At 54.0% G+C, this 25,382-nt stretch overlaps 1 protein-coding gene and 3 pseudogenes across 4 annotated transcripts; all 4 read left to right on the top strand.

Moving 5' to 3' along the window:
* Window positions 1-380: 380 nt before the first annotated feature.
* On the top strand, window positions 381-2,834 carry LOC306951855 (protocadherin beta-4 pseudogene; annotated as a pseudogene). Its single transcript has one exon. The product of its transcript is annotated as a protocadherin beta-4 pseudogene (transcript).
* Window positions 2,835-9,714: 6,880 nt separating this feature from the next.
* Window positions 9,715-13,687, top strand: LOC306951692 (protocadherin gamma-A2 pseudogene; annotated as a pseudogene). Its single transcript has 3 exons — window positions 9,715-11,517; window positions 11,932-12,174; window positions 13,664-13,687. The product of its transcript is annotated as a protocadherin gamma-A2 pseudogene (transcript).
* A 1,293-nt stretch (window positions 13,688-14,980) lies between these two features.
* LOC306951693 (protocadherin gamma-B1-like) lies at window positions 14,981-17,506 on the top strand (the record flags this gene model as incomplete). Its single annotated transcript, XM_079542230.1, has 1 exon — window positions 14,981-17,506. The coding sequence occupies one exon, from the start codon at window positions 14,981-14,983 to the stop codon at window positions 17,504-17,506; it is 2,526 nt and encodes an 841-aa protein (XP_079398356.1).
* A 4,093-nt stretch (window positions 17,507-21,599) lies between these two features.
* On the top strand, window positions 21,600-24,638 carry LOC306951694 (protocadherin gamma-A2 pseudogene; annotated as a pseudogene). The gene has a single exon. The product of its transcript is annotated as a protocadherin gamma-A2 pseudogene (transcript).
* Window positions 24,639-25,382: the final 744 nt, after the last annotated feature.

The following is a 25,382-nucleotide window of genomic DNA, read 5'->3' on the forward strand; positions in this document are numbered from 1 at the left end:
CGGCGGAGAGCGGCTGCGGGCGGGGCGGGGAGACGGAGAGGCCGGGCCGAGCGCAGCGCAGCGCAGCGCATCCGGGAGGAGGCGGCGGAGAGCAGCGGCGGAGAGCGGCGGCGGAGAGCGGCGGCGGAGAGCGGCGGCGGAGAGCGGCGGCGGAGAGCGGCGGCGGAGAGCGGCGGCCAGCTGTTGTCCGTGCTGCCGTGAGGTGCGTGTGAATCGCCGCCGCGCTGTGACGATCGCGCTCCGGGCTCCGGGCTCAGTCCGCGGTCGGCGAGAGGCGGCGAGAGAGCCGAGCGGGGAGGGAGGCCCACCGTCCGTCCGTCCCGCCGCGCCGCGCCGCTGCCGGGCGCCGCTTCCCGCGGCGGAGCGCGCTTCCCGGCCGGCCGGAGGGCGTCCGGCGGCCCGGCATGGCGGCTGCGAGGCAAGTGCTGTGTGTGTGGGCTTTGCTGGGCGTGGCGCGCGTTCGCTGCGAGCCCATCCGCTACTCCGTGGCCGAGGAGGGCGAGAGCGGCTCGCCGGTGGGCGACGTGGCGGAGGACGCGGGGCTGGCCCCGGCGCAGCTGTCGGCTCGCCGGGCGCGCATCGCCTCGCCGGCCGGCCGGCAGCACTTTCGCTTAGAGCGCGGCAGCGGCCGCCTCGTAGTCGCCGAGCGGCTCGATCGGGAGGAGATGTGCGGACGCTCCCGCACCTGCACGCTCGCCTTCGAGCTGCTGCTCGCCGACCCGCTGCAGTTCTTTCCCATTGAGGTGTCCGTGGAGGACATCAATGACCACTCGCCGGTCTTCCCGGACGAACGGGTGACCTTTAAGATTCTGGAAACCAGCGACCCGGGCTCCCGTTTCCCTGTGGCAGCAGCTCAGGACCTGGACATTGGCAGCAATGACATCCAGGCTTACAGCATTGTTCCTGATAACGAGTTCTTCAGTGTGTTCATGCAGAGCGAGAGCGCCAAGTTTATAGAACTGATTTTGGAAAAGCCTCTGGACAGGGAGGAGCAGCCAGAGATGGATTTCTCTCTCATTGCCACAGATGGGGGCTCTCCACCGCGCACAGGTTCCACTCAAGTGCACATTGTTGTTCTGGATGTAAATGACTATGCTCCAATCTTCACACAGAAGGAGTATATTGTTAACGTTCTGGAAAATGCTCCAGAGGGTTCAGTGATTCTCAAAGTCATCGCCAGTGATGCAGATGAGGGTGATAATGGTGACATTTCCTATCAGTTCAGCCATTCACCTGGATCCAGCCATTCATTATTCACGATTAACTCCAGAACAGGTGAAATTGAAATTGCACAGGCTTTAGATTTTGAGACCGCACAAAAACATGAGTTCACCGTGCAGGCAATTGACGGTGGGGGTCTCTCAGCCATGTGCAATGTGATAGTGGATGTGCTGGATGTGAACGACAACGCACCAGAGATCGTGGTCAGTTCCTTCAGCAGCCCGATCCCTGAGAATGCAGCACCCGGGACAGTGGTCGCACTCTTCTCTGTCACCGACAAGGATTCCGGTGTGAATGGGGAGATCAGCTGTGCCCTGCAAGAACAGCTGTCCTTCTCCCTGCGGCCAGCCTTTAAGAACTACTACGAGCTGGTGACCGTGAGCGCGTTGGACCGGGAGCAAACGGCACGTTACACGGTGGTTGTCACGGCCGCAGATGCAGGGTCTCCTCGTCTGAGCGGCAGCCACACGTTCACCGTGGACATCTCGGACGTGAATGACAACGCGCCCGTCTTCAACCAGACGTCGTACACCATGTACGTGCACGAGAACAACGTCCCCGCGCTGCTGGTCGGGGCCGTGCAGGCAAGGGACGCGGACGCGGGAGCCAACGGCCAGGTGAGCTATTCCCTGGTGGCGGCCGATCCGCCGGAACGAGAGCCGTGCTCGTGCGTGTCCGTGAACTCCGAGAGCGGAGCCGTGTTCGTGCTGCGTCCGCTGGACTACGAGCAGCTGAGGCAGGTGGAGGTGGTGGTGAGCGCTGCGGACGCGGGGTCCCCTCCCCTGAGCAGCAGCGTCGTCGTCCGCCTGCTGGTGGTGGACGAGAACGACAACGCGCCGCTGGTGCTGCACCCCAGCGCGCAGGACGGCGGCCCTGCTTGGAGCGAGCCGGTGCCCGCGTGGGCCGAAGCGGGGGACCTGGTGAGCAAAGTGGTGGCCGTGGACGCCGACTCGGGGCAGAACTCGTGGCTTTCGTACCGGCTGCTGAGGGCCACGGAGCCGGGGCTGTTTGCCGTGGGCGCCCAAAGCGGGGAGGTGCGGCTGAGGAGGCCGCCGACGGAGAGGGACGCGGCGAAGCAGAAGCTGGTCGTGCTGGTGCGGGACAACGGGCGGCCGCCGCTGTCGGCCACCGCGGCGCTCAGCGTGCTCCTCCTGCACGGCTCCCGGGACGCTGAGCTGCCGCAGCAGAGCCCCGCCGCGCACGACGACGACGGCTCCCTCACCGCCTCCTTGATCGTCGCCTTGGTCTTGGTCTCGCTCCTGTTCCTGGTGTCGGCGGCGGCCTTTGCGGCGTGCAAGGCGTGCAAGAGCAAGGAGCCGAGTAGCGGGCACGTGCTTTACGGCCCCAGCGGCGTGCAGAGCTGCGTGGCTGACGGGGCCGCTGCCGGGACCCTGCCCCACGCCTATTGCTACGAGCTCAGCCTCAGCACGGGCTCGGGCAACAGCGAGTTCCAGTTCCTCAAGCCCGTGCTGCCCAGCCTGCCGGCGCAGCGCTGCAGCCCGGGGGTGGCCGGCGACGATGCCGAGCATTTCCCGGCTGTCCCTGTCCCCGTGGGGGATGCTGATGTCGAGAGCCCCGGGATGCAGTCTGTGGGACAGTTTCACGGCTTTTAATACCACTGGGTCTGCTCTTCCACTGATTCATGGCTTGTTGATAGTAATAAATCTAATTTGATTGTTATCTCTATTTCCCTGGGATTAGCTCTGCAATTGTAGTTTGCATCCCATTTCGCAAGAATGTTATCTGTTCACTCTACTCCCGTGAAACTACGGCCACAACAGCATTTAACTCTGGACATCCTTCACACCCAATCTGTGGGACAGCTTTCTGGGTTGTCCTTTAATTAGCATCTTATCTGTACATGTAGAGGTTTGATGACTTGTGTTTCATTGTGATCTGTGCTATGATACCTCATTATATTTTCTCCAGAGTCAATGTACATTTTCTCTCAGAATGTCACCACCACGCTCTTTGAGAACAACGCTTTTTTACTCTCCTCTTCAATATAAAATCATTAAGCGATATCTAATAATTTTTCTCTCTTGTAAGCAGACGTATTTTCCATCTGTTTTGTGACCTTTTCTGATATGCTTCTGAAATGTGTTTATTTCCTTGTTATCCCACTAATGTCTTGACCCATTTGCTGCTGTATGAAGCTACGGACCTCACAATTTCTTACTCAGTTCTGGAACAAAACTGTGAGTCTGGGCACATAAATCCTCTGCTCTGGACAATGCAGCATAGCCTACCTGCCATGTCAGCTGGGCAAGGAAGCTGTGAGGTCTGTGTTACAGGGCAGTGTAAGTATTACTGTCTTTCTTTGCTGGATTACAGATCTCTTTCTCTCTGAGATTTGTAGTTTGCCTTCAACGTCTTCCCATGTAACAGTTGTTTCTACATGAATTGCACTAGGGCTTCCCAAGAAGTTGCTCTCATCCACACATTATGATATGAGCTCTTGCATATTAACTATCAAAATGGGTCGTTTCTCTGAGTCCAACATTTCTCTAAGGGAGAGTTAAAAATTGCACAAAAAGTCTATAAAAGGTGTCTATAAAAGGTGGATGATGTGTCTCCCTTGGGTTGCCTCATACTATAGCAGCGCTGATAATGTTGGGATGAGCTTTACTCAACTGTGCAAATATGTATATTGTGTTTGGATGCATTCTAGGACAAGTCCACGAGTTGCCTCATAGGGCATGGAAGTCACTACCAAGATGAATGTGTGCAACCAAGGCCCTTCCTCTTTGGCCTGTTTGCTGAGGCTTCTCTATGTGAAAATCTACTATGATATGATTTTGCAGGTTTTTCTTACAACTCTAGCATTCTCTCACTTTTTTTTTTCCCCCTTTTTCTTTTACAAACTCAGTTTTAACTGTCTTATCTATTCCCTTTAAGACGTACTGTCACCCCACATATAATAATTGATTATTGGGATGATATGTGGTACAGCACTAAATATTTGGAAACTCTCATGCCGTGTTGAGCTGAAGTTATAAACTGTGTATTTGTAAATCAAGATGATCCTGTCTGTAATACTGAAATAAAAAAAACACCTCAGTGCCATTCTTTCAATAAAAGTTGTTGTGGGTAAAGACTCTCCAGTGTTGTTCTATTAGGTTTATGGAATATACCATGCCACCTGGATACATCTACATCTGTGAGTCCCAGTAAGATTCATGGCAGGGTACTGAAAGAGCTGGCTGATGTCATCATGAGATACCCCTCAATTATTTTTTATACGTCTTGGGAATCAGGAGAGGTTCCAGTTGACTGCGTGTTGGCAGTCATTGCCACTGAGAGAAAAATGGAAGACATTGATAATTACAGGCCTGTCAGTCTCACTTTGGTACCTGTCAAAATTAAAGAGGAGATTTTGCTGGGAGTTACTGAAAAGCACTTGAAAGTCTATGCAGTCATTGGTCACAGCCAACATGGGTTCATGAAGGGAAAGTTCTATTCAGTGTGCTTAATCTCCTATGAAAAGACTTCCCACCTAGCTGACCAAGGAAAACCAGCTGATGTAATCTTTTGGGATTTCAGCAAAGCTTTCAAGACCGTTTTTCACAGTATCTTCCTATACAGATTCTCCAGCATATGGCTTGATAAAAACATAATGCAACAGGTGAGCAATTGGTTGATGAGTAAGACTCAAAGTGTTGTGGTAAATGGACTTCCATCAAGCTGATGACCAGTCACTACGGGGGTTCCACAGGGCTCCATTTCAGGGCCAGTTCTCTTTAATATTTTCATCAGTGACCTGGACTTAAGCCTTGACAGTATGGTAAGTAAGTTTGGGGATGATATCAAACTGGGAGGAGATGTTCATTCTTTCAAGGTTAGAGAGACTTTGCAGAGAGATCTTGAAAATTTGGAGGGTTGGACAACAACCAACCACATGCAGTTTAACAAGAGCAAGTGCTTGATTCTGCACGTGGGACAGGGCAGTCATGGATATATGTTCAGATCGGGAGAGGAGAGGTTGGAGAGCAGCTGGCAGAAAGGGAGCTTGGGTTCCAGCTGGCAACAAATTGAATCTGCATCATAATATACTCCAACAGTCAAAAGGGCCATCCATGCTCCGGGGTGGATCAGACCCAGCACTGCCAACCACGTGAGGGAAGATATTGTCCTGCTCTGCTCTGCCTGCTGTGGCCTCACCTCAAGCACTGGGTACAGTTCCAGGCAGCACAATTTAAGGACATAAAACTACTAGAGATAATCCTACGAAGATAGTGAAGGATCAAGAAAGTTGGACATATGAGGAGCAGCTGACATCCCATGATTTGTTCAGCCTAGAGAAGAGGAAACTTGCAACGAAGGCAGGAAATGGGCATGGCTGGATTCGCTGGTCAAACTGATGGATAAAAATGAAATGCACAAGCAGCAGAAACAGGGATGTGAGGCCTGGGAATAATATAGAGGCACCATCCAGACATGCAGAGATGGGATCAGGTAAGCAAAGGAACCTAAACTTGGTAAGAGATGTGAAAGTTAACAAGAAGAGATTCTAAAGTACATCGATCAGAAGAGAAAGGCCAAGAGAAGTGTAACCTCTGATAAATGAGAAGATTTCTTTGGACCTTGACTGGAGTTTTATCTTATCTAACTGAGGGAGTTCGTGAATTCTCCTTCCCTTCATGGATGGAACATGACAACACATCTATATGACGTGCATCCTGATGGCTGATGTATTTGCTAAGCCACTCTCATCATATTTGAAAAGTCATGGCTGTCAAGTGAGTTCCCCAGAGACTGGAAAAATGGAAATGTCACTCCCACTTTAAAAAATGGTAGAAAGGAATACTTGAGGAACTACTGCATGGTGAGCCATATTTCTGTGCCTATGAAGATATGCAGATCCTCCTGGAAGCTAGGTTAAAGTACATGAGAGAGAATGAAGTGACGTAAGACAGCCAGCACAGCTTCACCAAGCCCAGATCTTGCCTGCCCAATCTGGTGGCCTTCTACAATGAAATGACAGCATGGACATAAGAAGAGTAACTGGTATCATCTACCTGGACTTGTGCAAGGCCTTTGACATGTTCCCACCCCACATCCTTATCTCTACATTGGAGAGAGAAGAATTGGAAGGGTGGACTATTCAGAGGATAAGGCACGGATTCATCTTGGGACTAGAGCACTTCAGCATCTTTATCAACAAGCTAGACAGTGAGAATGAGTGCACCTCCAGCAAGCCTGCATATAACACTAAGCTGAGTGGTGTAACTGGTATGAAAGAAAGAAGGGATGCCATCTAATGGACCTGGACAAGCTGGAGAAATGAGCTTGTATGAATTGAATGAAGTTCAACAAATGCAATGCAAGGGTCAGGGCGATCCCAGATACGTGTACAGACTGGGAGAAGGATTCCTTGAGAGCAGCCCCATGAAGGTGCATTTGGGGGTTCTGGTGAATGAAAAGCTTGACACAAGCCAGCAGTGTGCACTTGAAGCCCAGAAGGCCAGCAGTGTCCTGGGCTGTATCAAAAGAAGGATAGCCAACAATATGAGGCAGATAATCGTCCCCCTTTATTCTTCCTTCATGAGGAACCTGGAATACTGTGTGCAGGTCTGCAGCCCTCAGCACAACAGAGGAACTGTTGGAGTTAGAACAGACAAGACCAGAAAGATGATCAAGGGACTGGAGCACCTCTTCTATGAAGAAAGGTTGAAGCAGCTGGGCTCGCTCACCTGGAGAAGGCTCTGAGGAGACCTCATTGCAATCTTCCACTACTTACAGGGAGCTTATAAATAGGCAGTAAAGGGACTTTTTAGATGGTCTGATAATGATAGGACAAGGGAGGACAGTTTTAAGCTAAAAGAAAGGGGATTTAGATTAGATGCTGAGAGGAAATTTTTTACCTTGAGGGTAGTGAGGCACTAATACAGGGTGCCCATAGCTGTGGATACCCCATCCCTAGAGGCATTCAAATTCAAGGTGGATATGACCCTGGGCAGCCTGATCTAGTGGGTGAAAATCTTGCCCACAGCAGGAAGATTGGAATTGAATGGGCTTTAAGGTCCCTTCCAATCCAAGCTGTTCTGTGATTCCATGCTTCTGTGACTGTGTGATTCTTCAATTCTATGATACTGGGTGTATGGGAACTGTTGAATCATGGCCTGAACCACTGATTGAGCACCTGGGGAAAGGAGAAGATCAGCCCTGGGAGCACAGGTGAAGGCAATTCAGCTGTGTGACTGGAAGGGTGGAGCCTGGCTGCACCTCTCTTGGATCTCATTGAAGGGCTGACTGCAACAGGGGAAGATCTGTTTTTGGAGGTCTTTTTCTTATAGAGCTTTCCCCTGCAAATCTGAAATCTTCTAATACAGGTAAGCAATCTTTTTCCCTTCCTTTATGGCATCTTTTTTATTGTGCTGATCCTCTCATTGTGTTGATCTGCCCAATTGCTACACTTAGTTATTGAGGTACTATGACACTTTTATAATAGCATGCTATGAAACTGAGGGGAGATCTCATAATGGCCTACAGTTTACTCACAAAGGGGATTGGAAGGGAAGTCACTGATCTCCTCTGTCTGGTGATAGAAACAGGACCCAAGGGAATGGCATGGAGCTGCATCAGGGGACAATCAAGTTGGGTATAAGGCAAAGGTTCTTCACTGGAGGATGGCTGGTCACTGCTGGTCTTCAGGGCAGTGGTGATGTCACCAAGCCTGTCACAGTTCAATAAACATTTGGACAATGCACTCAGAAATATGGTTTGAGATGTGGCTGGTCTTGTGTGGAGCCAAGACTTGAAATCAATGATCCTTATGGGTCCCTTCCAAATATGGATTTCCTCATTCTGTAAAAATTCTGTTGAGGAACCAGGGTTTTTAAAAGGCTAGAAGGCTTTTTCTTATTTGGTTCCTTGATTGGGGTAAAAATGGGCAAGCACATTTGCTCAGGTTGGAGATGTTGCCTACAGTACATAAAAGAAAATAAGGGGAGCAGTGATCTGCTGGCAGCTCTCTGGGGGCATTATGATCCTTGAGCATAAAAGATGACAGGACAGCTGGGCCTGGAGGGTGGTGATGAGTTGTGTGAAGTCTAGTTGGGGTACACCCAAACCCACCTCCAAGGGGTCAGTACTCATTTTAGTTCTGCTTAACATCCTAATTAAGGATTAAATGATGGAGTGCAGGCATTTACTAGCCTGCCAATGACACAACCAGGAGGAGTGGGTACAGCAGAGGGTCATATTGCCTCCCAAAGCAACTTGAACAAGCTGGAGGAATGGGAAGGATGGTCATGGAATTCAACAACGAGAGAGATGCAACGTCCTGCATGTAGGGGCAAACATGCACTAGAAAAACAGCTTGGTGGAAGAGGCTACAAGAATCCCCCAGTGGACAATTAGTTCAATGTAATTCAACAGAGTCCTGTGTTGCATTAGACAAAGCACTGCCAGCAGGTTGAGGGAGGTAATCCTTCCCTCTGCTCACCTTTATTGAGGCCACATCTGTGTCCGTTTCATTACTCCCCAGTAAAAGAGGGTCATACTGCAGGAGATCCTATCATAGAAATAAACACCAAGAAGAATGGTGTAAAGAAGATGGTCCTGTGTTGTCCAGTGACAGTGCAAGAGGAAATACAATCTGGAACAAATGAGGGAACCCTAATATAGCTTAAGTGAAAAGAGAAATGCTCACAGCTGGGGTCTGCTTGGCATGTTGCGTGTGGTCAAAGTCCTTCTGGAAGATAGGACTCTAAGGGTTCCCAACATTTCCAGTGAAATGAGGTTATCCACGCTAATTTCTTCCTATTATTCCCACTCTATTCAGTGGTAGTGTGGATGGCAGCTCACAGTGTGAGTGCTTCCCTCACCGGCATCGCAATAAACCATCAGTGCCTGCTGTAAAACAGCTGGTTCTCAATCTCGCTAAGCTGAATATCAAAGTGCATGAGGCATCTGAGAAATGAATGTTTTAAAGCAGTTTTTGTCCTCTAAAATTGGCAGCCCCTAGGAGTTTCTGTAGTGGGCAGAATGTGTCAAAAGGAGGGGTAGAAAGTGAAAGCCAGGTCCCTGCACCTCAGCACTCTTTCTGCCCATACTCACTCATTTCACCTGCTGCCCTTCTTATGCATTCGTGTACTGGGATACGGTAAATCGGCTTTTGAGAGTATCTGCAAGAACAACCAACAGAACTGCAGACGCCCTGTTTTGTGAAACGCTGGAGGCATTAGCAGCTGCTAATTGAGCTAAGAGGAGTGGAAAGGAGGTAAGTGCTGCGGCAGAGACTGCAGTTGTCGTGCGCGGCTGCGAGTGTCGCTGTTGGCTAAGACTGGGTAAAGCGACGGGAGGAGTGCAGCGGAAAAGAGGCGAGCCGGCAAATGAGTCCGGGGCTGCAGGTCTGAGGACGCAGGGAGATCGGAGGCAGAATCCCGGACGGACAGCACTGGGAGGGGCAGAGAGGGGCGCCGGTGGTACCCAGGACTGCTTCGGACGGGAAGGGGCGAGTGAGATGAGAAGCTGCACACAGGCGGGGAAATGACGGTGAGAGAAGAGCGCTGGGGCCGGAGGCAGCGGGCGCTGCTGTGGTGCGTGTTGGTGGCGGCGTGGGAGGCGACGTGGGGGCAGCTGCGCTACTCGGTGCCCGAGGAGCTGCCGAAGGGCTCGTTCGTGGGCGACGTGGCCGAGGACCTGGCGCTGGAGCTGGCGGCGCTCGGCGGGCGCGGCGCCCGCGTGGTGTCCCAAGGCAGGACGCAGTATTTCGCTCTGCATGCGAGCAGCGGCCACTTGGTGACGGCCGAGAGGATCGACAGGGAGCAGCTGTGCGACGTTGTGCAGCAATGTGTGCTGCGCTGTGAGCTGATCGTGGAGGGCGAGATGAAGGTTTATGCAATTGAAGTAGAAATCACGGACATTAACGACAATACGCCCAGCTTCCACGAAGCAGAAATAGAACTGAAAATGAGCGAGGTAACGGTCCCAGGGACTCGATTTCCCCTGCCCAACGCTCACGACCCGGACGTGGGTGTGAATTCCCTGCAGAGCTACGCGCTGAGCGGCGACGAGCACTTCTCGCTGTCGGTGCAGGCGGGAGGCGACGGCGAGAAGCGTCCCGAGCTGGTGCTGGCGAAGGCGCTGGACCGGGAGGAGGCGGCGTTTCACGAGCTGCTGCTGAGGGCGAGCGACGGCGGCGATCCGTCGCGGACGGGCACGGCGCGCATCCGCGTGGCTGTGCTGGACGCCAACGACAACGCGCCCGCGTTCAGCCAGGCGGTGTACACGGTGCGAGTGCCCGAGGACGTGCCCGTGGGCTCCACGCTGCTCAGTGTCACCGCCACCGACCCCGACGACGGAGTCTACGGGGATGTGAGATACTCGCTGAATAAAATTACTCAGAAAGCTTCGAAGATATTCCATCTTGAGCCCGAATCTGGAGCAATCAGGCTGGTGAGGAATCTGGACTTCGAGGAATGGAACTCCTATGAATTGGAGTTACAGGCACGGGACGGCGGAGGTCTTTTCGACACGGCGAAGGTGTCGATCTCGGTGACGGACGTGAACGACAACGCGCCCGAGATTTGGGTGCGTTCGGCGCTGAGCGAGATCTCGGAGGACGCGGCGCCGGGGACGGTGGTGGCGCTGTTGCACGTGCAGGACCGCGACTCGGGCGCGAACGGGGAGGTGCGGTGCAGCCTGGGCGAGAGCGTGCCGTTCCGTCTGGAGCGGGCGCTGGACGACTACTACAGCGTGGTGACGGCGCGGGAGCTGGACCGCGAGCGGGCGTCGGAGTACAACGTGACGGTGCGGGCGGCGGACGGCGGGTCGCCGGCGCTGCGGAGCGGCGCGGTGCTGGCGCTGCGGGTGCTGGACGTGAACGACAACGCGCCGGTGTTCGCGGAGGCGCGCTACAGCGCGCGTCTGTCGGAGAACAACGCCGAGGGCGCGCTGGTGCTGACGGTGCGCGCGTGGGACGCGGACTGGGGTCCGAACGCGCGCGTGCGCTACGGGCTGCGGGAGGGGCGGCTGCGGGGCGCGCCGCTGTCGTCGTACGTGTCGGTGCAGGCGGAGACGGGCGCGCTGTACGCGCTGCGCTCGTTCGACTACGAGGAGGTGCGCGAGGTGGAGCTGTGGGTGCGGGCGGAGGACGGCGGCTCGCCGCCGCTGAGCAGCAACGTGTCGGTGCGGCTGCTGATCGCGGACGAGAACGACAACGCGCCGCAGGTGCTGTACCCGCCGGCGGCGGCGGCGGCGCCGGGTGCGGGTGCGGGCGCGGGCGCGTGGAGCTGGGCGGGCGTGGAGCTGGCGCCGCGTTCGGCGGAGCCCGGCGCGCTGGTGGCCAAGGTGGTGGCGGTGGACGCGGACGCGGGGCAGAACGCGTGGCTGTCGTACGAGCTGGCGAAGGCGACGGAGCCGGGGCTGTTCCGCGTGGGGCTGCAGAGCGGCGAGGTGCGCACGGCGCGCTCGCCGCTGGCCCGCGACGCGGCCCGGCACAGCCTGGTGGTGGTGGTGAAGGACCGGGGCCGGCCGGCGCTGTCGGCCACGGCCACGCTGACGGTGGTGCTGGCCGAGAGCGTGGCCGAGCTGCTGTCGGAGCTGGGCAGCGCGGCGGCGCCGGCCGAGCCCGCGCTCGGCCTGACGCGCTGGCTGGTGCTGGCCGTGGCGGCCGTGTCGTGCCTCTTGGTCGCCTCGCTGCTGCTGCTGCTGGCGCTGCGCCTGCGGCGCCGGCGGCTTTCGCGGCCGGCCGCGGCGCCTTCGGCCGGCGGCGCGTGGCGCGGCGTGCCGGCCTCGCACTTCGTGGGCATCGACGGCGTGCGCGCCTTCCTGCGCTCCTACTCGCACGACGTGTCGCTCACCGCCGACTCGCGCAAGAGCCAGCCGCGCTGCGCGGGCGGCAGCTGCTGCGACACGCTCCCGGCCCGGCCGCCTTCGGACGTTTCCGATGCTCTCGCCCCGACCACTGATAGCATCATGGCGAATGGAGTCCACGCTTCCTCTGAGGTATGCTCTTTATTTTAACCTTCTTTTATGTCTTTGTTGGTGTTCTGACTTTTTAGTAATGGTTTTATTTAATTGTTTTATTACTTTATGTGTTTTTCAATTTCTTTTTCATTTCACCTGTGTTTACTCTTCAGTTAGCGTGTCTTGAGATCAGGTATTTTGCCCATTCTAACCTTGCTTGTTAGTGCATTGTGGACATAGCCAAGTGCTCTGTGCACGGTCTTGAGATGATGTATTGTAGTAAATAGGAAATGCTGTGTAATGTATCTCTTGTCTGTGTTTTAAGTGACAGTTTTTGTAGCAGCTGCTCTGAGGAAGCATATTTTCTTTGTCTAAGATACAATTTGTCCAGGGCCTTAAATATGTATATCCATGTCTTCTTTGTTTTATTTCCCAAAACTCTATGAATTCAAAGTACTTCTTCATTGTGAATGATTATTTGTTTGTTACTGTGATGTGTGCATGGCAGCAGCTTGGCGGAATATAAATTATCTACCACCAGACAACTGGTCAGAGGTAGTAGTAGAACATATTTTTCTATCCATAAGAAGGGAAGGATCTCTTCACAGTGATATGAAGAGAAGAGAGAAACAGAGTTGGTGTATATGAGGGTCGTTCTCCAGGTCCTGTGGAGTCTTTTTGATCTTCTGCTTCACTGGCTGTGTTGATAAAGCTTTGAATGGGGTTTAGTGCTTGGGTGAGATATCATTATATCTCTTAGTCAAGAGATGTGGACATGCTTCATCATAGAGACACAGATAAAAAGTGATTGGGGGCTGGGTTGTATGGCACTGATACTGTGCTGCTGCCTTTCAAATGCTGGAAGAGATGGGATCCAATAGGTCTGGTTTGACTGCAGTGGTTTTCTCAGTGACTGGAATTCCTAGCTTTGCTTGACTGTCAGTGATATGTTTCGAAGTGGGAAAGCTGACTTTTAGCTTGTGCTCTTCCAACCATCAAAAACGAAATCACAGTTTACGTGCAGGTTTTTGGCCTTCTGCCTATCTTGCTTTTTTTCTTATGGCAGTGATAGGAAAGCAGTGGGAACACTGTGAGTCTACAGGGCAGTAAGATCACTGCAGGACTGAGGTAAGATCCTGTTGTTTTTTGGGTTTTTTTTGTGAGCACTGAGAGAGGGCTTGTGCAGCAGCAGGCTTTCAAGTGTAACAAAGTCAAACCTGTTTGCTCAGTTAGAATCATATTATGAAATCTTGACATAAAGTGTTTTGGGTTGGAGAGGAACTTAAAGACCATCTAGTTCCAATCTGCTGCCACAGACAGGACTGCCACCCGCTAGATGGTTGCTCAAAGCTCCATCCAACCTGGCCTGAATGCTTTCAGGTATGGGCCATGCACAGCATCTCTGGACAACCTATTCCAGTGTTTTACTGCCCTTATTGTAAATATTTTCTTCCTAATGTCTAACCTAAACCTACTGTTTTTTGATTCATAACTTACCCTTTTGCCCCATCATTGCATTCCCTTATAGGGTCCCTCCTCAGTTTTCCTGTAGGCCCCTTCGAGTACCAGAAGGCTGCTGTAAGTTCTCTCTGGAGCTTTCTCTATTCCAGGCTAAACAAATCCAACTCCCTGCAGTTCCTTATAAGAGAAGTGCACCAGCTCTTTGATCATCCTTTTAATATTTCTTTTGATTTTCTCCAGCATTTCTATGACTTTGTGCTGGTGACCCTGAGGGCTGAACATGGTACTCCAGGTGAAGTCTTGCAAGAGCAGAGTAGAGAGAATCACTTCCCTTGATCTGACAGCTAAACTTCTTTTGATGCAGCTCAGGATATGATTGGCTTTCTGGGCTGCAAGCACTCATTAACAGTTATATTCAAGATTTTATCCTCCAGCACTCCCAAAACCTTCTCCACAGGACTGCTCTCCCTCCAATCTTTGCTCAGCCTGTATTTATGTTTGAGATTGACCTGACTCAGGTGCAGGACCTTACATGTGGCCATATTGAACTTCATGAGGATCTCCTGGGCTCACCTCCCAAGGCTGTTCAGGTCCTTCTGGATGGCAGCCCTTCCCTCCAGAGTGCTGACTGCACCACACGGCCTGGTGTTGTCCACAAGCACTCAGTCCCACTGTCCATTCCATCGACAAAGATGTTGATACTGGTACCAGTACAGTACCTAAGGGACACATACAGATATCTTCAGGACATTTACAAGTTTTCCATCTTGCCTTCCTGGCAACAGTGGTGTTTACCAACCAGCCTTGGAGTGAAACCTATAAATAGGAGGGGAGTCTACTCTTTGATAAGGTAGATAACAGCAGGACAAAGGGAAATGATTTTAAGCTGAAGGAGAGAAACTTAAGTTGGATGTCAGGGAGAAGTTCTTCACTATGAGAGTGGTGAGGTGCTGGAACAGCTGCCCAGAGATGCTGTGGATGCTCCATCCTTGGAGGTGTTCAATGCCAGGTTAGATGGGGCCCTGGGCAGCCTGGTCTAGTAGTAAACATGGAGGTTGGTTGCCCTGCATGTGGCAGGGGGTTGGAGCTTCATGATCCTTGAGGTCCCTTCCAACCCGGGCCGATCTGTCATTCTGTGAAGACTAAAGCGCATCAAGGAGCGCATCCTGGCTGCAGTTCTTAGCGCGGACTCAGGGTGTCACTGCAGGCCAATGCGGGGACGGGACTCCGCCGGCCGTGGCGCCCGCGCAGTGCCGCTCCGATCCGGGCAGAGAGAAGCAGAAGCGATCCTGCTCGGCTCCAGCCCGCACTGTTTTTCTCCAGTGTCGATTCAGCCGCTCGGGAAGCTTGGTCGTCTGCAGAACACGCTTCAAAACTGCGGAGAATGGACGTCCGAGCGGCAGCGCGGGGCCGAGAAGCCGCCGGGCGGGTCGCGCTGTTGGCCGTGCTGCTGCCGCTGTGCTGCCGGGCGGCGCCGGAGCGGCTCCGCTACGCGATCCCCGAAGAGTTGGGCAGGGGTTCGCTGGTGGGATCACTGGCGCGGGACCTGGGGCTGAGCCCGGCCGAACTGCCGGCGCGTCAGCTGCGGATTGTCTCCGGTGATGAAAAGCGGTACTTCGTTCTTGAGGAAGAGAGTGGAAACCTGCGTGTAAACGAGAGGATAGATCGGGAGGGCATCTGCGGGGACGTGACGCCTTGTGTCTTTGGTTTGGAAACTGTCGTGGAAAACCCTTTCAATATATATCACGTGAGCATTACCATCCAGGATATCAATGACAACGCGCCGCGCTTTGACAAAGAAGTTGTTGCTATAGAAATGATCGAGTCCACTCCCCCCGGGACGAGGTTCCCTCTGGGCAGTGGCAGAGACCCCGACATTGGGGTGAACTCGTTACAAAACTACCAACTTACCCCCAATCCGCTCTTCTCCCTTGTAGTGAAGGAGAGTTCTGACGGGAGGAAACACGTGGAATTGCTATTGGAGAAAAACTTAGATCGTGAAAAACAGAAAAGTCATAATTTGATACTGACGGCAGTGGATGGTGGGGATCCAGTCCGATCTGGAACCGCGCAGATTAAAGTTGTTGTGACAGATGCAAATGATAACGCACCAGTGTTCGACAAAGAGATTTACAAGGTTCGAGTGCCAGAGAACCTTCCAGAAGGCTCCTTAGCTTTTCAGGTGAAAGCTACTGATGGCGATGAGGGTACAAATGCAGAAATCACCTATTCCTTCAATGACATCGCAAGCAGCGCTCACCAACTCTTCAGTCTGGACCCCAAGACAGGTGATGTGAAGATTATCGGTCCCCTAGATTATGAAGATGTGAAATATTATGAAGTAACTGTTGAAAGCAAGGACGGAGGTGGGCTGAGTGCACACACCAAAGTGCACATAGAAGTTATAGACGTGAACGACAATGCTCCAAGCCTTACCCTCCTGCCTATTTTGAACCCGGTACCCGAGGATTCAGTCCCGAGCACAGTCGTGGCCGTGATTAACGTTCGTGATAGGGACAGCGGAGTAAACGGAGAAGTGACCTGTAATCTTGACGGTGACTTGCCTTTCAAACTAGAAGCGTCATCAGAGAGTACCTACAAACTTGTAATTGAAAATAGCCTGGACAGGGAGGAAGTTTCTGCTTACAACATCACAATCATCGCCACGGACGGGGGCAGCCCGGCGCTGTCGAGCCGCGCGGATCTGGCGCTGGAGGTGTCGGACGTGAACGACAACGCGCCGGTGTTCGAGGAGGCCGCCTACAGCGCTTACGTGCCCGAGAACAACGCGGCGGGAGAGCCGGTGCTGCGCGTGAGCGCGCGGGACGCGGACGCGGGCGCCAACGGGCGCGTGAGCTACGCGCTGGCGGGCGGCGGCGCGGACGCGGCGTTCGTGTCGGTGCGGGCGGAGACGGGCGAGCTGTACGCGCAGCGCTCCTTCGACTACGAGCGGTGCCGCGAGTTCGCCGTGGAGGTGCGGGCGCGGGACGGCGGGACGCCGGCGCGCAGCGCGACGGCGACGGTGCGCGTCTTCGTGCTGGACCGCAACGACAACGCGCCGCGGGTGCTGTGGCCGGCGGCGGGCGGGGCGGAGGGCGGCGGCGCGGGCGCGGGGCCGTTCGAGGTGGTGCCGCGCTCGGCCGAGGCCGGCTACCTGGTGGCCAAGGTGGTGGCGGTGGACGCGGACGCGGGGCGCAACGCGTGGCTGTCGTACGAGCTGCTGCGGGCGCCGGAGCCGGCGCTGTTCCGCGTGGAGCCGCGCAGCGGCGAGGTGCGCACGGCGCGGGCCGTGTCGGAGCGGGACGCGGCCAAGCAGCGGCTGGTGGCCGTGGTGAAGGACCACGGGCAGCCGGCGCTGTCGGCCACGGCCACGCTGCACGTGGTGCTGGCCGAGAGCGTGCGGGACGCGCTGCCGGAGCTGGGCGAGGGCCCGGCGGCCGCCGACCCGCCGGCGGAGCTGCGCTTCTCGCTGGTGCTGGCGCTGGCGCTGCTGTCGGCCGCTTTCCTGCTGAGCGCGGCCGTGACGCTGCTGGCGCGCCTGCGCCGGGCCGGGCCACCCGCCGTCCTGCGCTGCCTGGGCGCGCGGCGCTTGTCGGCGTCGGGCCCCGCCGTGCCGGCCGACTTCTGCGAGGGCACCTTGCCCTACTCCTACAACCTGTGCGTGGCGCCGGGTCGCGCCGTGGCCGAGGGCGCCTGGCTGCTGCCGCCCGCCTTGCAGCCCAGCGCGGCCGCCGAGGAGCCGCTCGGCGGGGAAACCTGCGGGAAGCGGAGCCTGAGCGACAGCGCCGGCCCTGGAGAGCCGCCCGACGACCTCTGCGCACTGCAGGTCAGTAATTCTGCTCTCTCGTTGTCTTTCATTCTTTTCGACCTCCACACTAAATGCAGCGTCCTATTCCTTAGGGGTTTCTGAGAGGTACTGCTCCGTGTCACTCTGAGAGGATGAAGCAGAGCTGCATTTCAGCTGTGCTTCGCAGTCGGCGATTAACAGCTTCAGCACGTGTTTAATCGGTGGTTACGCCATTGGGGTCGGCTGAGATGTCGGAAATCTTTTGGTTAATTGTTTTGATAATTGCTATCAAAAGTGATAAGGTGCTATCTTTAGTGTGGTGGATCAATGGTGTCCCGGTACGATATCCCTGGGCAGCCCTTTCTCCGTGTTTTTCTCACCACTGCTATCAGCTTTCTGATTCTTGATCTCTTCTTCGCTTGCCTTTTATGTTCAGATGATTGTGCAGAATCATTTTGGAAAGAAACCGACATTTTGTATTGCAGAGCCTGTGGAAATACGAGTGCAGTTTCATGAATGGAAAAACTAACAATTATTGAGTGGCTATGGGGAAGATAGTAAATAAAAAAGCTAAGTAAGGAGTATCTTGTCAGATTATAATCTAGAAACAGTGATTAAATCTTGTAGACTGCCTCAAGGCTCTTCTTAGGCCTTCCTACTACTAATTTTTAAGAACCATGGCAGGAGATTAAAAAAATTACCGCATTTCACTGAATTTCTGAGGTTTTGTTTGGAAACAGAATGATTTGGTGTCATATCTCAGTTTCACATTTCTGATTAGCTCCTTAGAATGTGTTTTAATTAATTGTTTAAGTTTTGTTGCACTTGTTCTGTAGTTCCAGTAGTTCGTATTCTTGATGAGTTTGATGAGACTGTATTCAAGTGGAATATTAATTTCTCCTTGTTTAACTTAACTTTATACTGTACACAGACAGTTTGGTTTTTCATGATCACGTGTTGAGTAAAGAAATGTCTTTGCATTCATCTGTGTTGCAGTCTTTGGAAATGTGATGGAGAAACAGCTGGGCAGGTGGTCTTTTGGAGATGTTCGTTTGTCTGGTCTGAAGATCAAAGAGAATCATACAATTTGGGGGGCATTTGAGAATGGCTGCAAGGTTCTGTGTTTGCAGGGCTCTTGGAAGGAAGAGGAGATGTTTGGCTGATTCCCAAACATTTAATATTGGCTTATTGAGAATGGAGGAATCTCTGTCTTTGGTAGCTATGGCAACAGCCATCTGTTTTCTTGTATTTGGAGGACAAATCACACAGTGAGGTCTGAAGATTCTTAGGGCAAGTGAAAACCTTAAACTGCAGTTTAGTTTTAAATATATAGAAGATAGGTGTTGATATGCAGTTTGCCCAGACTTTGAATCTAGGCCTGATGTTATGAATCTATGTATTTTCCTTCTGTTATCCAAAAGACTTTCAAGAACTATGGCTATAGTGTGTGTTTCGAGGTCTTGGACAAGGCACCCATGTCTTTGTTATGTATTGGATGGAAGGGGACAGACTTTCTAGTAGGGTCTGCTGTGACAGGACTTTTGGAAACAGTTTCAGACCAGAGGAGAGGAGATTGAGGTTGGATATAAGCAAGAAGTTTTATACAATAAGGACTGGATCAGAATGCCCAGAGGCATGGTGGATGCCCTGTCCTTAGAGACATTCAAGGTCAGGTTGGACCAGGCTCTGAGCAACCTGATCGAGCTGCAGATGTCCCTGTTCACTGCAGGGCAGTTGGACTAGATGACCTTTAAGGGTCCCTTCTAACTCGACTCTGTGATTCTGCATGTGCCGAGTGGCATAATCAGCACTGCTCATCTCTGAATCTGTTGCTTGTATAGGTTTCATTTCTTCCTTCTTTCTGGTTTAGGTCTCAAGACAGACCTCGGTGTGGCACATAATCCTTTAGAAGACTGGAAAATATAGCCAGGCCCGGAGGAGCCTTTTAAATTGATGCCTTGAACGTTTACAGATGTTGAGGTGTAGACTGTGATACACTTAATTTTCCTTAAAATACCACTGAATGAAATGCTCTTGCCTGTGGATTAGATATAGCCAAATATGCTTTCTGTGGTGCAACTGAAGGCTTTGAATGCAGAGTACAGAGAGGGATGGTGTGAATTTGTACCTGGAGAATAGCTGTCTTACTGTGGTTTTGGCAGGCAATGCTTTGATTTCATAGTTAATGCCATGATACACTCTAGTTCTGCTCAAGTCCCTGTTGTCTTCTTTTACGAGGCACTGATAATTCCCTGATCATAAGTTATTTGCATGTGAACTGTGCACGTGGAACAAGGATGAATGGCTTATAAATATTATTATTGTAACGGATTAGAATTCCTGCGTGAAACCACATTTAAACATCAGTATCTCCTTGTGTTGTGATGTAAAGTTTCTACCTGGTCAGAACTACATTTTCAGGCCTTGGTTTCCATGAGGTCATGGTTCATGTTCATCATTTCTGAAGAAGGCTGCAATTATGACTGTTGTTTTGTAGGAAATCCTTCCTTCTCTTTTCAAGGTCTCCAAACACCTGAAGACAGATCTTTATGTGTGAAGGAAATGATGCAGAAGATGAAAAAGAATGTCTCAAAATTTCTCAGAAATGTTTTTCTTAGAATGAGGCCTATGACAAGGAGCTTGCACTAATGGTTCCTTCATTTCTGCTGTGCTTCAGATAGTAATCTTCTTGTCGTGATCTAAGGCTATGCCTCCATGAGTGTGCTGTTGTACATAAGATGCTTTTAAGATGTGGATACCAGACATTCGTTGCCCTTTATCATGGAATCACAGCAGTGCAGGGGTTGGAAGGAACCTCAGCAGATCATTAAATCCAACCCCCTGCTAAAGCAGGTTGCCAACAGTAGGTTGCACAGGAAAGCATCCAGGTGGGTCTTCAATATCTCCAGAGGAGGAAACTCCACCACCTCTCTGGACAGTCTCTTCCAGGGCTGTCACTGATGGTGAAGAAGTTTCCTTTGGGTACGTATGAAATTTCCTTTGTTCCAGTTTTTCTACAACTCTCCTTGTTCTATTTGCTACTCACCACCCAAAAGAGCCTTTCTACATAAACATGAACAGCACACTTGAGATATACATAAACCACGATGAGATCATCTCTCAGCCTACTCTTCTCCAGACTGAACAGTCGCAGCCCTTTCAGCTTTTCTTCGTACAGGAGATGCCCCATGCCCTGACCTTTGTGTCTTCCTGCTGGTCTCTTTCTGGAAGATCCCTGTGAACTGAGAAGCCCAGAACTGGGCACAGTATTTCTTGTGTGACCTCACAAGGGCAGAGTAGAGGGGGAGGAGCACCTCTATCAACCTATTTGCCATGCTGTTCCTGATGCACCCTAATATACCACTGGCCTTTGTGCCACAAGGGCACACTGCTTGCTCATGGCCAACTGCTATCCACCAAGACACCCAAGTCCTCCTCAGAGCTCCTTCCCAGCAGGTCATCCCCTAATCTGTACTGAAGCATACAGTTATTAAGTTTTCAGAGTGATGACAATGAGGAGGAAAGATCACCTATCTGCATGTTATAGCTCATTTTTTCACTGAATGATGTCCTCTTGGATCAGATGAAACTTAGAAAACAGACCTCTCTGTCATTCTTAAAATGTGTCTCAATGCTGTGTTGAATCACATTTTGTACTGCGAAGAATGTTATACATTCCAAATCTCCCATTCAAAAACGGTGTGCTTGGACATGGATGCTAACACACAACAAAAGTATGATGCCTTGTTTGTCTCTGTAGCAGGAGTGTAGAAAGGGTGAGCAGGCAGCTGCCTAACAGCAGCACCATGGGGACAGGGAGAGTGCTTTGCTAACTTGTTTCTAAAGGGTGCATTGTATGGGAGGTACTTTTATGTTGAGAGATGGATCCCAGATGTAAGATACTGACCAGGAAATGAAAACAAGTTACAAGTGCATGTAGCACTTGCACTATCGTACACTGCAAGAGAGAGGAGGAAAATGTCATTGAGAAGGGACTACAGGGAATAATAATGGCAATCGCTGCTGAAAAAATCTCTTCTACAATAAAGAGAAAGAACTCAAAACTATTTCACATCAAATGCATGAGAGAAACAGATGAGAAGAGGTGCCATTGCCATTCTCACTGATCGTGAACATGTTGAAGAACAGAAAGGACGGTGCCAGCCCCTTCACGAATAAAACGAGAGCAGGACGCCAAATTCAGACAATCTGCAAAAGAAACTCGCGATGCCAGCCCTTCTACGCTTATTCAGTGGAGCCGTGCGTGCAGTGCCGGGCGTCGGCTGCGGGCGCCGCTGTTCACCGCGGAGGAGAGGAAGGAGCGGAGCGCTGCAGGCAGCCCCGCCCGCTGCGGCCCGGCTCGCTCGCTCGCTCGCTGGCTGTGTCGGCGTCCGGGCGGCTGCGAGCGGCCCCGCGGAGCGGAGCGGTGCTGCAGCGAGGCGGAGGGGCGGCGGGAGCGGTCGGCAGCGGACGCCGAGCCGGAGCCGGAGCCGGAGAAGGCGAGAGAGGAGTGGCAGAAGAAGAAGTCGGAGCGGGAGCGGCGCGTGAGCGGCGGTGGTTCGTTGGCGGCGGTTCCGTGCGGGAGATGTGCGCGGCGAGAGAAGGGCGGTGGTGCCGGAGGCAGCGGGCGCTGCTGTGGTGCGTGTTGGTGTCGGCGTGGGAGGCGGCGTGGGGGCAGCTGCGCTACTCGGTGCCCGAGGAGCTGCCGAAGGGCTCGTTCGTGGGCGACGTGGCCGAGGAGCTGGCGCTGGAGCCGGCGGCGCTCGGCGGGCGCGGCGCCCGCGTGGTGTCCCAAGGCAGGACGCAGTATTTCGCTCTGCATGCGAGCAGCGGCCACTTGGTGACGGCCGAGAGGATCGACAGGGAGCAGCTGTGCCGTTTGCAGGAGAAATGCGTGCTGCGCTGCGAGCTGATCGTGGAGGGCGAGATGAAGGTTTATGCAATCGAAGTGGAAATTACGGACGTTAATGACAACGCGCCCAGCTTTGGAGAGGCAGAAATAGAACTCACAATTAACGAGATGGCAGCTATTGGAATGCGGTATGCCTTGAGGAGAGCTCACGACCCGGACGTGGGTGTGAATTCCCTGCAGAGCTACGCGCTGAGCGGCGACGAGCACTTCTCGCTGTCGGTGCAGGCGGGAGGCGACGGCGAGAAGCGTCCCGAGCTGGTGCTGGCGAAGGCGCTGGACCGGGAGGAGGCGGCGTTTCACGAGCTGCTGCTGAGGGCGAGCGACGGCGGCGATCCGTCGCGGACGGGCACGGCGCGCATCCGCGTGGCTGTGCTGGACGCCAACGACAATGCGCCCGCGTTCAGCCAGGCGGTGTACACGGTGCGAGTGCCCGAGGACGTGCCCGTGGGCTCCACGCTGCTCAGCGTCACCGCCACCGACCCCGACGACGGAGTCTACGGCGATGTGAGATACTTATTTCAAGAAGTTTTAGAGCAGACATCGAATACATTCCACATACAAACAGAGACCGGAGCGATTAGTCTGGTAAGAAATCTGGACTTCGAAGAGGTAGATTTCTATGAATTTCTCGTTCAGGCAAATGATGGAGGTGGACTTTCAGACTCTGCGAAGATCACAGTCTCGGTGACGGACGTGAACGACAACGCGCCCGAGATTTGGGTGCGTTCGGCGCTGAGCGAGATCTCGGAGGACGCGGCGCCGGGGACGGTGGTGGCGCTGTTGCACGTGCAGGACCGCGACTCGGGCGCGAACGGGGAGGTGCGGTGCAGCCTGGGCGAGAGCGTGCCGTTCCGTCTGGAGCGGGCGCTGGACGACTACTACAGCGTGGTGACGGCGCGGGAGCTGGACCGCGAGCGGGCGTCGGAGTACAACGTGACGGTGCGGGCGGCGGACGGCGGGTCGCCGGCGCTGCGGAGCGGCGCGGTGCTGGCGCTGCGGGTGCTGGACGTGAACGACAACGCGCCGGTGTTCGCGGAGGCGCGCTACAGCGCGCGTCTGTCGGAGAACAACGCCGAGGGCGCGCTGGTGCTGACGGTGCGCGCGTGGGACGCGGACTGGGGTCCGAACGCGCGCGTGCGCTACGGGCTGCGGGAGGGGCGGCTGCGGGGCGCGCCGCTGTCGTCGTACGTGTCGGTGCAGGCGGAGACGGGCGCGCTGTACGCGCTGCGCTCGTTCGACTACGAGGAGGTGCGCGAGGTGGAGCTGTGGGTGCGGGCGGAGGACGGCGGCTCGCCGCCGCTGAGCAGCAACGTGTCGGTGCGGCTGCTGATCGCGGACGAGAACGACAACGCGCCGCAGGTGCTGTACCCGCCGGCGTCGGCGGCGGCGCCGGGTGCGGGTGCGGGTGCGGGCGCGTGGAGCTGGGCGGGCGTGGAGCTGGCGCCGCGTTCGGCGGAGCCCGGCGCGCTGGTGGCCAAGGTGGTGGCGGTGGACGCGGACGCGGGGCAGAACGCGTGGCTGTCGTACGAGCTGGCGAAGGCGACGGAGCCGGGGCTGTTCCGCGTGGGGCTGCAGAGCGGCGAGGTGCGCACGGCGCGCTCGCCGCTGGCCCGCGACGCGGCCCGGCACAGCCTGGTGGTGGTGGTGAAGGACCGGGGCCGGCCGGCGCTGTCGGCCACGGCCACGCTGACGGTGGTGCTGGCCGAGAGCGTGGCCGAGCTGCTGTCGGAGCTGGGCAGCGCGGCGGCGCCGGCCGAGCCCGCGCTCGGCCTGACGCGCTGGCTGGTGCTGGCCGTGGCGGCCGTGTCGTGCCTCTTGGTCGCCTCGCTGCTGCTGCTGCTGGCGCTGCGCCTGCGGCGCCGGCGGCTTTCGCGGCCGGCCGCGGCGCCTTCGGCCGGCGGCGCGTGGCGCGGCGTGCCGGCCTCGCACTTCGTGGGCATCGACGGCGTGCGCGCCTTCCTGCGCTCCTACTCGCACGACGTGTCGCTCACCGCCGACTCGCGCAAGAGCCAGCCGCGCTGCGCGGGCGGCAGCTGCTGCGACACGCTCCCGGCCCGGCCGCCGCCCGACGAGGCCGCGCCGCCGCGCGGGGAAGACGCTGCCGCGCACCGCGCCGCCGAGCCCGACGCCCTCACGGTGAGTGCTGCCACCGCGCCGCCTCCCCACTCCCTCCCTTCCCGCTTGCCTGTCCCTTTGCATTTGACGTTTCACGATATCACGTTTTCCCTCCCTGTTCCAGGCTTACTTTTCCGACGGGGTGTTGGCAGTACAAAGTCTTCTCTTTCTATTACTAAATTGAACACACCTTTAGTTCTGACGTCCCCTGATTTCACGGAGTTTTGATCCTGACATCCTGAATATGCATAGCGAGTGTTTTGTTCACTGCCTGTGGTGTTCCTTTTTATTTTCAGGAATTCTGTATCTACTTGCACTTCCCATTGATCAATGTGCTTGATGAATCGAATGACCAAATAGTCCTTTGGCGTTAGCTGTTTGCCTGTAATCATAATCAGTGGCAATCTCTACAGCCGGTAGTGTTTACCTACTCGTTTTGGGGGTGCTGTGTGTGAATGGCTTGTGAGGAAAGCAGGGGATGTGTTTTGCTGTTTCCCAGCCTTCTGTCAGCGTCCTGATGACCTCATAGGAATAGAGCTGGGTGTATCTGTGTTAACACTTGCTGTGGCATCTGCCATGTTGGGGTTTTGTCACTTTAATGTTTAGTTTCATAATGTTTGGGCAGATGCAAGAGTGATGTCTCTACAGCGTCAGTGCTGTTTATCACTCTGGTAGATTCAACATTATTGCCTCGTTTGTTTTTGAATGCTAAAGAGGGATCACAGTGTAGCTGATAGCCCTTTATAGCCATTTCAAGAGTAGAATATCAGTTATAAATACCCAATGGTGGAGATGTTTCCGTACATGTGTTGAATGATGAAAGCTGTCAGTAGGAATAATTTAATAATCTTAGGTTTCTGTAAAGCAGTGCTGAATGAAGTGTTGTTCATGATCAAGTTAGTGCCCAGTGCTGTTATAGTTGGTGATGCAAGTGAAGTCTGTGAATGTTGAGAGAAGAAGGTGAGAGGCTGG

Source organism: Tetrao urogallus (genome assembly GCF_951394365.1).
Source record: "Tetrao urogallus genome assembly, chromosome: 14".
Lineage (NCBI taxonomy): Eukaryota > Metazoa > Chordata > Aves > Galliformes > Phasianidae > Tetrao > Tetrao urogallus.